This window comes from Syngnathus acus, chromosome 17 (assembly GCF_901709675.1).
Source record: "Syngnathus acus chromosome 17, fSynAcu1.2, whole genome shotgun sequence".
NCBI lineage: Eukaryota > Metazoa > Chordata > Actinopteri > Syngnathiformes > Syngnathidae > Syngnathus > Syngnathus acus.
This window is the reverse complement of record NC_051102.1, coordinates 6,579,009-6,592,798: the sequence shown is the minus strand read 5'-3', so window position 1 is coordinate 6,592,798 and position 13,790 is coordinate 6,579,009. Positions and strand designations below refer to the sequence as shown.

Below are 13,790 nucleotides of genomic sequence, written 5' to 3'. Positions count from 1 at the left end.
AATAACTGCCTTTAATTTCTTTTTAAAGTGTTACTGACAACGTAGCAGATGGGGTCACCTGCTGTCTCACTCGAACGTAACCAATTGCAATTTTTCCGGAGGTTATTATTTTTTCTTAATATATGAGATAGCAACTTGGTTTACACACTGCAATACTACATTTTTCCATACCTTATACGTTGAATTTTATTTTACGCATGTGACGTCACAGCGGCACAAAACTTGCGCAGTCATGATCCCAACGGTTAGATTCCCTTAACTTTTGTTGAAAACGTTGTTTGCTATAATAAACGGTTTCAAAATCTAAACACCAGCATGACTGTTTCAAAAGTGTCATTGGGCTAAAAAATATTTTAAAACCCTACCTGGCACAATATTAAAACAATTGCTTATTACATTTTTGAAGTGAATCTAAATGGCATTACAGTGGTAAATATAATGAGAACAGTACAACCTTGTATTCTTTTACTAAAGGGCAATAAACACTGACCATAAACTGACTAATACTGCAAGTACACGATAGTATTTTAGTTCATACATATTAGCTTGAATATCACAATAGATCAAAGTGTTTAATTGGCATTTTCTCTTGCTTTATTTTGCGAAGACACTTTAAATTTTATTCTGTATAAAGTACTCTTTATTTTCAAATCCATCTCTCAGTACTGTATACCATAAAACTTGACTCGTAAAGAACATTCAAGGTTTTCTTTCAATCTGTTAAGAGTGCAGTCATTTATTGAGCACCAAGCTTAATTAAAATATAGCACTTAAAATAAAAACATTTTACAAGCATTAGTGTTTAACATTTATAAGTGCATTATTACAAGACTGTAAATAATTTTGTCAAGTAAATTACACAGTATTGCATATAGAATCCATAGAACACAGTGCTGCTCTATGTCATAACCCCTTCACTTACCACAAGCGTAAGCTTTGCAGTATTCAGGGTCACAAATCATGATGAAGAAAATAAAATGTGTCTTGATATTTTGGAAAATAAATAAAGATTCTGTGAAATGGCAGCTCATCCATTCTCACACATCCCCAATAAAATATGCAAAAAAAACAAAATGGCATGATATACTGTACACTAAAAATATTGAAAGCCATAATTTTGTATTCATGACACGAATAACCTTTTCTTGAAATGTACATCTCGATTCCAGGTTGACTGATGCCTGCTCAGTTGCCAAAACCCTGTTCATTGTGGCCTTCAACTGCACTTGTTGGACACTCGAGGGCTTTCCTGGGCTGCAGAAGCTGTAAGTAATTCCTCTGCTGTTCTGTACACAACTGCCACCTCTGAGAGGGCAGTTTGTGACGCCATTTCCTAAAATGCTGTAATAGGGTACCCTTCACGATGCTCACAGGCTTCTCAAAGCTTATCGCTTGATCACCACCTGCTCAAATGGTCCGGCTGCAACCCTGAAAGAAAATGGCACACATATTTAGATTTCAAGAACAAGGACAGACATGTGGCTCTGGGATTATAATTGGACTTAATCCCTGAAATGGAGAAGACACATTCCATAGTTACATAACACCCACCGAGTGTGCTGGCTTCCCAAAGCTGTGCTCCCGCCGGGACCGACAAACAATCTGAGTCCTTCCTCTGTAATGACAAGACACACAATTCCAATTTGTGAATATTCAATAAGTGCCAGTTTTTAAAATCAGTTTGGCGTTATGTGGTTAGAAGTGATCATGGGATCGTACCTAAAGTACCGAGGGCAGCCCGTGCACCACGCCCGGGAAGAGTTCCAGGCGTTCGGATTGATTTATATGAGCTCCCACTGGAGCGCTAACGGGGAAATGTCGCCCTCTGGCGGACACGCCGTTGTAAATGAATGGGCTTTCGCACTTAGTGCAGATCATGTGTCATTTCTACACGGAGTGGTGCATTTGTCCACAGAAAGAGTGATCATCAAGTGATGCCTGCAAAGTTTTGAGGCAGAGATTATCAATGTACTGTTTGTGTAATACAGTTAGGGCCAGATCGATATGGATTTTTTTAGGTCAACGATTTGGCAGAATACATTAACGACAACTGATGAATTGGATGATGAATTAAACAGCCTGATGTAAGATTATAAGAGTTCTTTCAATGAATGATGAATTCAGCAGCTAAGCAATGCTGTCCATTTTCTACCTCGCCACCACAAGCGGAGAGCTCTCCTGCAAGTGCACTTTAACGTAATTTGACTCCATCAGCAGGATGCTAGCTGACTTCCCAGTTTGCCATACACACCCTCTGTACTGGAGTCCAAGATACCGTGGCTGAAATCCTGGCCCTGCAGGATTGTGTCAATGATGTCGTCTGCGTTGACCCTGGTGTCGTTTACCCTCGTCAGCTGATTCTCCATTGAGTTCTGCTTGACCGGATGTCTAATTCACACACAAGAACAAGGTGGGATACCGTGGAGATGTGCTCGATGGCAAACGCACGATCGTTTATTGACTTCAAAACGGTTTGAGAATATTAACGGGCGTGTGTTACCTCGAAGCTTTGGCAGCTGTGGAGTTCAGTTCCGTAGTGTGCTGGGAGCTTGCGGGGTTTGAAGGAGAGGACCGGCTCTCCTTGTCTGCTCTCTCAGCCTGATGCTCACTGGGCTCTGGGGTACTGCCGATGCCGGTCGAGGCTGAACCTCCTGACGCGTTCCTTCGATGGCTCAGATCTGGTGAACTGGAATGATTTGAGCTGTAGCCTGTAAAATAAGATCAAAATGATAAGATGAGAGTGAGTAATGTATTTGTCCCAGAGAGGAGATATGTGTGAATGTACCTGAAACTTTGGACTGTTGACTGGTGTAGCTGGATGTTCGAGTGTGACTACCGACCAGCCTTTTCTCTGGAATTGGAGTCCCTGTGTAGTGCAAAATCAGCATTTGAGGTAGACCTGCAAATTCTTGGCCAACTATCATGAAATGTTTGTTGTAGATGTTGTAGTTTGCCTTGGTGAAGGATCGCAAATGTGGTTACGTTTCCTCAACAATGGCTATAGCGGCCTCAAGTGGTAAAAGCAGGCTGGCCGTGAAAGAAATTCTGTCTTTAAACGTACTTTACTGAAGTTAACCATCGGTTTTCGAGCTTATGGTTTATTAGAGGCTATTTGTGTGCATCAGTACCTGTTGCTGAATGGGATGTGTGCATGTCTCCTCCCTTACGCTCCTCGAGGAGACACTCGGACTCTGCCTGTGGTATAGCCAATGTCATGGCTGTGGATGAGGGGCTGCAAAGAGACGTATTAGTTTTAAAAGTAGACTGTTGGGTGATGGACATTGACTTCCAACTTGTTGTAAATGAGAAAACATTTATTAACTTAACAGGCCCCAAGAAGTCTTTATTGCTTACGTCAAGGCTAAACAGCAGATATTAAGACAGGCGCAAGTTGGGAAGTGAATGACTCACGAGTTGATTTAAATTGTCATCGTTTTAGTAGCACACACCTCAGCAGACACACCTTTTAGTCTCTACCGTGTAGCGACGTTTACACACGCAAATGACGAGGGTGGGGAAGCACAGTAAAGAATGCATCATAATTCCATTGCGCCGGGCCGTGCTATAAATTCCTCACATGCAGTGAGTAACTGAGTGGGATGAGTGAGTGTGCTGCAACGCGACTACACTTAAGGCGTTTTCCTGGCTGCAGCTTGTGTGTTATTATCAGAGTAGCCAAAAGTTGAACTCAACCGTCGCGGCGCTTTAGAATAATATCATTTAAGAGACTTTGAATCTCTTCTCTTTCATTTATAACCACTTCAAACAACAAGGCATACAGAGGGATAGGTTTTATGTTCGTATTATTTTAGATGATATTTTCTGTTGTTTTGTTTTTGTAAAGCGCGTTGTTACAGCAAATATTATTAAATGTTGATAAACATTTTTTGAAAATATTTCTCTGGGTTTGAAAAAAAAAAATCTTGATAAAACCCTATCTAACGTGTATACCAGTTACTTGAGTAAATTTAATGGAGTAAATTTCAGATGAAAGTGACAACTGTGCACAGGGGAATTTTTCTACATGTCACAAGCTTTGCCAGAAGCGAGCGGTTACATCACATCCTTTTCTATGAACTGTCCGCCATCCAAACAGGGCTCGACCCTTCCTCGGTGTTGATGCTATCACTTATCAGCTGTTTGCGATAGAGCGTGAATGACCGGGCGGCGGGTTATCAGCTCTCAGATGAAAGCTGAGGATCAAAACTATACTTTCCCCTCTGTGGGTCATTTTCACATCAGAAACAAGCAAGTGCGTCAGCGTACTGACAGACAGGATGTTTGTTTTGATTTCGAGAACATATAGAGGCATGTCTTAAAGGCAGTGCAATTAGGAAGTCAAGATTATTGAGCAGAGACTAAGCTCAAAGGGTGAGTATTTTTCTCATGATAAAGAGAAAAATTGAATTTGAAAACCTCCCTTAGCAATTATACTCGAAACAATTTTCAAATTTGAGTCAAAGAGGGCATTCTTACGCTTTAAAACAGGGGTCTCCAGACATAAGTTGTGTTGTGATGACAACCTGGAAGACAAGATAAGCCTCATTTGTGGCATCAGAAGATTTGATTTTTTTTTTTTGTGACTGCATTTCATTCTAGCACCATCGATTACAGTTTTGAGATGAATCTCCACAGCCTGGCACGGTACCTTCAGAATTGAATTGTCCTGTCTGGTTTTCTTGGTGTCATATCCCTCCAGGAGACATCTTCGTGTAGTGCTGCCCGACCCAGCAAACTCAGACAGGTTCAAATCAGCAAAGCCCAGCTGCACACGGATATCAAAATATTGAGGAAATAAGACATGGCAAAAATAGTTAATTGTTAACAGTCTAGGTTTTGAATTACAGATATTTTAATTAGTAACCCGGAACCAAGCTTAAGAACATTCACTATGTGAATAATACACCAAAGTCCTGCTGGCGTATAAAAGTCGTGATAACATTGTTCCAATGGATTATTGATTTTGAAACTCATGGAAGAAATACCTTTGCAAATGCTTTCCCACCCTTCAATTCCTGGAATGAGAAAAACACAGAAATTAGTTTGGATACTCCAGGATGCAAATGGTATGATTTTATTATAGATCGCGAGCATCTGTGGGTTAAATATTTTTGGACTTCATATTAGAAGTGACAAATCTTGGGGACTGGAAACGTGTCGCGTACCTTGCGCACCGACACCCGACACACACATGGATCCAGCACACCTGTCCGGGCATTGGCACTCATCTTACACATGAAGGAGAATCGCTTCCTCCAGCGCACACAGTTGGCTTGGACGGGCTCCCTGGAAAAAAAGAACAGTGAAAAACTTTAACAACAGGTAGGGCTAAAAATTTTCTGTTTCTGGTTCAAAATAGCATTCAAATGAAAGTGACAATTCTGATTATGTGATTAGAGGCCCAGAAAAGCATTGAAAATAGTGTGCACAAAGTTTGGTTTGTCTTTGCAAACCATCGCCATGGTGATGTTTTGACAATTAACAGCGGCGCTGGCACGAGTTACGTCTCAGCTCGTTTTTCCACAGTGACTCATATTGGATGAACAGTTGGCTTTTTTTTTTCTTTTTTTCCCAGTGCAAAGGAAGGAAGTTATTGGTCTTGTTTTGGTTATCACTATGGTGTCCTTAAAATGTCTGCACATTTGACTTTTGTAGGAATGGAATGACAAAGCAGACTTGTTAACCTCTTTGTTCATATGTTGCTGAACACATATACAGTAGTAGAGTTGGCAAAGTTAAAGTACTTCTTAGTACAATAAGTAAAGTTAAAGTATTCCCTTGTACCCAATACCCACATACAATATGTTAAAGTACTCACTTGTACGCTTGTACAATAAGTAATAGAAGTACTTGAAAATTTGCACAAAATTACATATGTTGCAGTATTCCCAATAAGTCAAAGTACTCCCTTGTACAAAAAATTAAAGTACACTCGTTCAATAAGTTGAAGTCCTTATTCAACCCTTGTACAATGAGTAAATTAAGATACTCCCTTGTACAATAAGAAACATTTAAATATTCTTAACTGTACTTTTAAATTTAATACGTAAACGTCACTTACCCCAAACATCATCAACTCCATTTCATACACAATGTTTACGTCAACACCAAAAATTCTAAATATTCCGGGTGATGTGACCGGCTGCTAAAAATAGTCCAAAAGTCCAAACTCACCGAGAAGACTCTTGGACGAAGGCGCCGTGTCCGAGTCGAACTTTGCAAAACAAGACGCCGTTGACGAATGGAACTGACGACAGCTCCTCCAAGTCGAAGTCCACTTTGAATTCGAATCTTTTTTTCATGAGAAAGAACGACATTCTCCGTGAAGTGGGACAAGTGCGACAGACGGCGGTGCACTGGACTTTCTGCCCCCTCAGCTGTTCAAAACCTTTTCAAACCTCAACCGGACTTCTTCCTTCCCAAACGCTACTTGTAGACCGAGACGCTGGTGACGTGGCATCATTTCATTGGCTGCAACGCTGACAAATTTCATTCACATTTTGCCATTCAAATCTCGCTCGTCGCTCCACCACAAATGTGTTTTTTGAGCAGACGTCGACGCTCCAGTCGTGAAAAAGTCATAAAAAGCAACTGTCCGTCACTAAACGACTTAAAAATATGACGAAACTACAAAGTCTAGAATCCCTTTTCAAATTCACTGTAAATGAAAATAAATAGAACTCGCATTGCAGTCATGCAGGTAAACGTTTTTACTATAGCTCTGTTAGAGATCATTTGTTTTTAAGTAAATTGCTTAGTATTGTACATGAAAGAGCAGATAATAGTTTTCGCTCAAATTTTAAAATAATACATAGAAAAATAGCGAAATTCAGTGGTTATCTCGGCAGCAATTTGCAATGAAATGCCGCCCTCAAGCGGCCAAATACTGCACTGCACCTGAGGAAACCTTACACTGCGTGTTTCAAACGATACGTCCGTGCTGATGGATGGAGAGATAAGGCCTGGCATTTCCTGATTCGTTCTCTCTTTTTGTAGTATATTACACATGCTGGCAAGTAAGACGAGTTAACCTTCAAGACAAAATGCTAGAATCCTCGCGTCCACGGGTTGTGTTTCCCGGAACGTTTTGTAATTCGGTTGTTTTTCCGCAGAAAATGCTGCGAATAGCCGTCGTAGCTCCGCCCTTATAAGTACTGCAGTTCCCCCCTTGGAAAGCCACGGAGCTCTTTGCGTAGCGATCGTATTGCCAATTTCCAAATAACGATTTCGCCAACACACCTCTAGAGTTTTTATTTTGAAGCTCCAACGTCGTGGGTCGCTGCCAACATGGATTAAAAAGATATTTAGTCTCGCACTCGCTGCTTGCACACGACCTGCACCATGATTCGGATGGCGCTGAGCGGTTTACTCCCCAGAGCCCGGTGCTGGGATGCAGACAGTGAGCGTTCCTACCAGGACCTGTTTGAAAAACTTGATGCGAATAAAGACGGCAAGGTGGATGTCGCCGAACTGCGTGCGGGCCTGAAAGCAATGGGAGTGTTCCGACAAGGTGCTGCTCAGGTACAGCCCTCGCTCGGCCAGGAACTTGTGCGGACTTGGAGCCTTCTTCGATCGGCTTTCTTTTGCATGCATTCCATCTGGAAAGTGCTGGCAAGAATGAGCAAGTGTGTGTGTGTGTGCTTGCAGAAAATTGTGATGAGCGGTGACCAGAATAAGGACGGCAGTTTGGACTTTAAAGAGTTTACCAAATATTTAAAGGAGCACGAGAAAAAACTGCGGCTGACGTTCAAGAGTCTGGACAAAAACAACGACGGTAGGAGTTGCATCATCGTTTAAACCTTCTGCAGGAATTCACACATTCTTTCAAGAGAAACACATTTTGCAACTTTACGTCAGGGCGCATTGATGCCACCGAGATCCAGCAGTCCCTTGCAGAACTGGGCTTGGATATCAACAAAGTGGATGCCTTGAAAATCCTGCAAAGGTTTGCTGACCAGTATTTTCCACAGTCATGTTGTTAAGCCACTCAACTGGAATTGACAAATATTAAAAGACTCAATGTCCCTTTCCTGAATCCAATTTGTGTTTCTTCCAGCATGGACATCGATGGCACAATGATGGTTGACTGGAACGAGTGGAGGGAACATTTCCTGTTTCACCCCGCTCACAACCTGCAGGAGATCATACGCTACTGGAAACACTCTTCGGTACGTCTCATTTGTACGCAGACAAGTGCATGCTCGCAATCAACTTGCAGTGCGATCAGGTCACGTGTTTTCCAATAGTCGCCCTGTGATAGCTTTTATGGATTTTTCTCTCCGCTGTAAACATTTTGGCTGTCGAAAATAATTAGGTCAGATTTGTTGTACCACTCCCACTGGCTCTTAATCCAAATGAAGTGGCGAGTGCCAAGTCTGGAATCATATATTGTATGCTGCTTGAGATACGGACAAAAGTATTAGAACACCTGGAGGATCTGAAGATCAGCAATTTATATCCTCATAGATGAAGACAAAAATGGTGGAAACAGATGACCTGGCTGGCCACCGTGGTTTCCGATTTCTGTTTTAGTTCATCACATAACTTGAAATGAGTTCTGCACCTTGCGTGTCAGTAGCAGACACGCAGCTTTTGCTTTTGGGAAAACACTCATATGTTTATTTAAAAAGCTGTGAAGAGTTCAGTTAACTCCAGCGCAGGTCATTGTTTATTTTTCGTCACTGTGGGGAATTTACGACTGACCTTTAAGTGAAGTACCGCTTGTTCATTTATAGTAGTACTATGTGACCGTTGTGAGTCTTGAGTTTAATGTTCAATCGGCTTTGTCGGATGCAGACTGTCAACGATGACATCACACCTAAAAAAAAAAGGAACTTGGGTTAACATGTTTAAATGAAGTCATGTGGCGCGCAGGTGCTGGATATAGGCGACAGCCTCGCCATCCCCGACGAGTTTACGGAGGAAGAGAAAAGCTCGGGCGGTTGGTGGAAGCAACTCGTCGCAGGCGCCGTGGCGGGCTCCGTCTCTCGCACCGGTACGGCCCCGCTCGATCGGCTGAAGGTTTTCATGCAGGTAAATCCGCTTTAATCGAGAGTTTGTCTTTAGTTTGGCTGGGATAATGTAAAAACACATTTATTTACTGCAGGTTCACTCCACTAAAACTAATAAAATAAGCCTAGCAAAAGGTTTCAAGCAGATGATTGTCGAGGGAGGCGCTATTTCACTATGGAGGGGCAACGGCATCAACGTTTTAAAGATCGCACCGGAGACGGCCATCAAATTCATGGCGTATGAGCAGGTAATCTTAGAAGCCATTTTGTATGCCGATGCACGGCGATACGCCACAGCATGTTGTTTTATTTTTTTGATTGCAGTTCAAAAAGTTGCTATCATCAGAAGGTGAAAAAATCCAGACCCACAAAAGGTTCATGTCCGGCTCGCTGGCCGGCGCTACTGCACAGACTGCCATTTACCCCATGGAGGTAACATTTCATTATAAATCAACCACTAAAATGCAACAAACCAACTATATAGATTTAAAATAGAACACATTATTTTCTAACTGTGCACTTTTTGTCCCGTTCCTTCAGGTCTTAAAAACTAGACTGACACTAAGGAAAACCGGCCAGTATTCGGGAATGTTTGATTGCGCCAAGACAATCCTGAAAAATGAGGGCCTCAAAGCCTTCTACAAGGGCTACGTACCAAACTTACTTGGCATTATTCCCTACGCGGGGATAGACCTTGCTGTTTATGAGGTACCCAGACCGAACGTTGCGTACCGATGAACTAAAGTCCACTCCTGAACTTATTATTCATCTTTTCTGCAGACTCTAAAGAACGCGTGGCTCGCCTACCACACCAAAGATTCGGCTAATCCAGGTGTTCTTGTGTTGTTGGGTTGCGGGACCATTTCCAGTACCTGCGGACAGCTGGCCAGCTATCCGCTCGCACTCGTACGCACGCGTATGCAAGCAAGAGGTAAAGCGAACCCTAGGGATGAATTTAACATGCTAATGTCAACATGAGGAAATATTTACCTCTGGTAATGCAAAAACTTGTTTTTGACGTGTGGGTCAACATCATTATGAAGTGCCTTTAGCGTGCTCAGTTTAGTTATGCTAAAGAAATTAGCAGTGTTTGCTTGCTGTAAATTTACCCAAAAAATGTGACGATATGAATTTTTCCTGAAATTTCAGGGTGAACCTAAAATGCTCAACGCAATTTTCTTTTTTTTCTTTTAACAACTGTTTTCATTCACAAATTTATTTCTTTTCAGCATCCCTGAATGCTTCAGACCAGCCCACCATGAGTTCCCTACTAAAGAACATTTTAATCAAAGATGGCTTTTTCGGACTATACCGAGGTATCCTGCCAAACTTTATGAAGGTCATCCCGGCTGTCAGCATCAGCTACGTCGTTTACGAGTACATGAAGATTGGTTTGGGAATCAGCAAATGACACTGCGAGCAAACAAGTGTGGACGGAGCTCAATGACCTGAAATAGCCGGCATGACTTACGCCAGTTTACACTGGAGGCCTCTGCTCAGACAGATGTACTGTATTGCACTATGGATGATCCGCTGTTAGCTAAAATATGAATCGTTTCTATTTTAAGCATGCTTTTTTGTCTTCCTGCTGCTGAGAAATGTACACACTTTGAAAACAATACTTGACTCAAAAGACGGAACTGTATGCAAATGCAAACATAAAACTGTGAAAATACAAAACCAAACAGGTTGTCTAATTTGAAAGGTTATCTAGACCAAAAAAGTGAATTGATGGTTCTGTTTAATGAAAATATTTACTGCTCAGCCAACATTGACTCCATTTTTTATTTTTATTTTTTTTTTTAGAAAAGAATGACATCATTGCTCATTAAACAGGCTACAAAAACTAGATGTGTTAACGCAACGGACACCTTGGCCTTTATGTTAATTTGTAACTTGTACTTAGCTACAGAAGGAGGCTTTCAAACCTCATGATACAACCAAATCAAAAGCCTTTTCCTAAAACCGCATTTTTAAATTTTATTCTATTTTTTGTGGCTAGTTCTTTGAATTTTCTAATGCATATAAACACCAGTAATGAAGCACACTACACAGTACAGTTGCGTGTACTTGCATTAGTTTGCAGGCTGCACTGCCACACACAATATGGCGGACGTTTCCCGGTAGCGGCGCGACCCACTCAAAGTTTCTATTATAAATACGTACAGACTCGAGGAGGAGGGTCCTCGGTTGAAGACAGCAGCACTGATAAACACTGAGGTGAGTTCTCCGCCACTTTTGCAACCGATTCTTTCACAACTAACTTTTCTTGCGTTGTCATGCTCTAAAAACGACAACACGGACGATTACCAACACCATAAAGCGGCCTGCTCGTGGTGACAGCCTAAGGCTTAGCCTAGCGACGCTACAAGCAGCAGCTAAAAATACACGTCTGTGATGTGTGGAGGTTACAACTTGAAAAATACAACATGTTCACCTTTGCTGATGGTTGTCATCCAAGGCTCTGGACAATGAAGAAATGCACTCCTCAATGTCAGATAACATTTATTGACAGAGATGAAGGAGCTCTGCAAACATAAAAAAAAAAAACGGTGACCATAAACAACTTAATGTGGACTAGCAACACACACACAACTAATAATAAATCAAATAGGAGCACTCACAGGGGTAAAGGGTGATGCAACAAAATGTCATCAACCATAACTAATGCTCTCTTGTGGCCAGAGTGAACCTCTACAGACATTTGAAGGAAATAATTATTCTATATTCCAAATAATATAAGTGTTTTGGTAGTAGTCTGTTAATTTGCTTTTTTCTAGTGGTGTAAATGGTGCGGCGTGATGGGCAACACAAGTGACCGAGTGTCTGCGGACCGCCATGGGGCCAAAGCTCATCGTATGGAGAGCGGCGGGGGTCACAAGGATCTTGAACCCAGCAGCAAGATGGTGGACAGTACGGACGACCCAAACATCTTCAACACACGCGGGCCGGACTCTAAGGTACTGCAGGAACACGCGGTCCGAACATTACAAACATAGACGTTCCTTTTAATTGTAGTTATTTGTCGCAATTACAGCTGTTGGGCGAGAAAGAATTCACCCCAGATTTGGACGACCTGGTGAAAACGGTTCCTCAGGCTCGTCCCACGGTTATCCGATGGGCTGGAGGAGGGAAGGAGGTGTACATCGCTGGCTCCTTTAATAACTGGAGCAACAAGATACCGCTCAATAAAAGGTATCAAGTTGTGGTTACAAATTGTTTTTCTGTGGTAAAAAACATTCACTTGAATGTCATTCTGGTTTTTTTTTCTTCACAAAGCCACAGTGACTTTGTAGCAATCCTGGACCTGCCCGAAGGAGAGCACCAGTACAAGTTTTTCGTGGACGGGCAATGGCTACACGATCCCTCGGAGGTACGTTTGACTTCCTGACCTGCTGAGAGATTTTCCACCCAATTTTTATTCTTCTTTTCCAGCCAGTGGTGACAAGCCAGCTAGGCACCATCAACAATCTGATCCAAGTGAAGAAGTCTGACTTTGAGGTGTTTGATGCCCTGCAGGTGGACTCTCTGGAGTGCTCTGACACATCGGGTGTGTGTTTTTCCAAAGAGAAATTGAGTCAAAACATTTTCCTTGCAACGACTTTGATACTAATTATGAAGACTAAAAAATATATATATATCCTTACTGCGCTTAATAATGTGGCTGACTAACCCCACGTCGGCTTCCAGATCTTTCCAGCTCCCCTCCAGGTCCATACGGACAGAGTCAATACGTGTTCCGACCCGAAGGGCATTTCAAAGCTCCCCCCATACTCCCTCCTCACCTTCTTCAAGTCATACTCAACAAGGACACAAATATTTCAGTAAGTGCCAACTAGTCCTCTTTTTTGTCCATTTACTTTTTCCTTTCTGTGATAACACGCCCTTCCGTCTTGGCAGTGTGACCCCGCCCTGCTGCCCGAACCCAATCACGTGATGCTGAACCATCTCTACGCGCTCTCTATAAAGGTGCGAGTGCACTTAATAGAAAATCAACAAAAGCAAATGACGTTGCTTAGAAACCTGTTGCGTAATCCAGCAGGTTTTGTTGTTGTTGTTGTAAATGAACCCTCCCTAACATTCAATTTAAATTTGCAGGACGGCGTTATGGTGCTGAGTGCCACCCACCGATACAAAAAGAAATACGTCACCTCGCTGCTCTACAAGCCCATCTAATCATCACGTCCGCGATGCTAGCACTTGGGGATAGCGGCGTGTGGCTGTTTTAGCGCCAAAATCTTGTACTTGAAACACCTTTACGGTTTAAAGACACCGGCCGTTGCCTCATGTCTACATTTCGGGCTATCAAACACAGAATGTAGCAGCGTAGTTTGAATCACTGTGTGTGTTTATCTTGAATTTGTTTGCTGCATGTTGTGAATATGCATGTCAGTGTTGAAGTCAGATTTCAAGGAAAGCTTCAATAGAGTTGCTATTGCTCAAACAAAGTGCAATAAGAAGTCTGATGTTGTTTGACACCAGTTCAGTATTTCATATTTATTGTACCATCGAATGTTTTTGTGTTCATTGATTAAATGCATTTGTGTGCTGAGGTTACCTTCATCGGCTTTTTTCGCTATGCAGTTGGTGTGAGTTTACTATTTTTGGGAGTGTTACATCACGTGTGTCATCACTGACAGCGGCATCCGAATCAGACGGCAAAACTTGAATTTTACACTCATTGTACGGATGTTTCGAAATGCTTGGCGGTTCAAGTGTGGAAATTGTTTGCACAAACTTGTTAAAAAAAATAAAAATGGACAACCTTTCATTACCTCT

General features: G+C 42.1%; 3 protein-coding genes across 4 annotated transcripts; 2 read left to right on the top strand and 1 right to left on the bottom strand.

Annotated features, from left to right (window-relative positions):
• Positions 1-376: 376 nt before the first annotated feature.
• Positions 377-11,531, bottom strand: LOC119136910 (protein FAM102B-like). 2 transcript variants are annotated; one of them, XM_037275754.1, is made up of 11 exons: positions 11,449-11,531; positions 5,166-5,286; positions 4,986-5,015; positions 4,649-4,765; positions 4,477-4,523; positions 3,129-3,232; positions 2,786-2,866; positions 2,501-2,708; positions 2,252-2,388; positions 1,552-1,615; positions 377-1,428 (listed from the first exon to the last, which is right to left on the bottom strand). In XM_037275754.1, the coding sequence occupies exons 1-11, from the start codon at positions 11,514-11,516 to the stop codon at positions 1,386-1,388; spliced, it is 1,020 nt and encodes a 339-aa protein (XP_037131649.1). In that variant the 5' UTR covers positions 11,517-11,531; the 3' UTR covers positions 377-1,385. The 2 variants fall into 2 exon arrangements, with proteins under 2 accessions (XP_037131649.1, XP_037131648.1); XM_037275753.1 differs by lacking the exon at positions 11,449-11,531 and adding an exon at positions 6,175-6,519.
• Positions 6,846-10,780, top strand: LOC119136909 (calcium-binding mitochondrial carrier protein SCaMC-1-like). The gene is made up of 10 exons (XM_037275752.1): positions 6,846-7,521; positions 7,648-7,774; positions 7,858-7,945; positions 8,057-8,168; positions 8,875-9,033; positions 9,107-9,259; positions 9,336-9,443; positions 9,552-9,719; positions 9,792-9,942; positions 10,241-10,780. The coding sequence occupies exons 1-10, from the start codon at positions 7,342-7,344 to the stop codon at positions 10,420-10,422; spliced, it is 1,428 nt and encodes a 475-aa protein (XP_037131647.1). The 5' UTR covers positions 6,846-7,341; the 3' UTR covers positions 10,423-10,780.
• prkab2 (protein kinase, AMP-activated, beta 2 non-catalytic subunit) lies at positions 11,111-13,785 on the top strand. Its single transcript, XM_037275755.1, has 8 exons — positions 11,111-11,231; positions 11,792-11,971; positions 12,049-12,206; positions 12,291-12,384; positions 12,447-12,561; positions 12,702-12,835; positions 12,912-12,980; positions 13,110-13,785. The coding sequence occupies exons 2-8, from the start codon at positions 11,813-11,815 to the stop codon at positions 13,185-13,187; spliced, it is 807 nt and encodes a 268-aa protein (XP_037131650.1). The 5' UTR covers positions 11,111-11,231; positions 11,792-11,812; the 3' UTR covers positions 13,188-13,785.
• Positions 13,786-13,790: the final 5 nt, after the last annotated feature.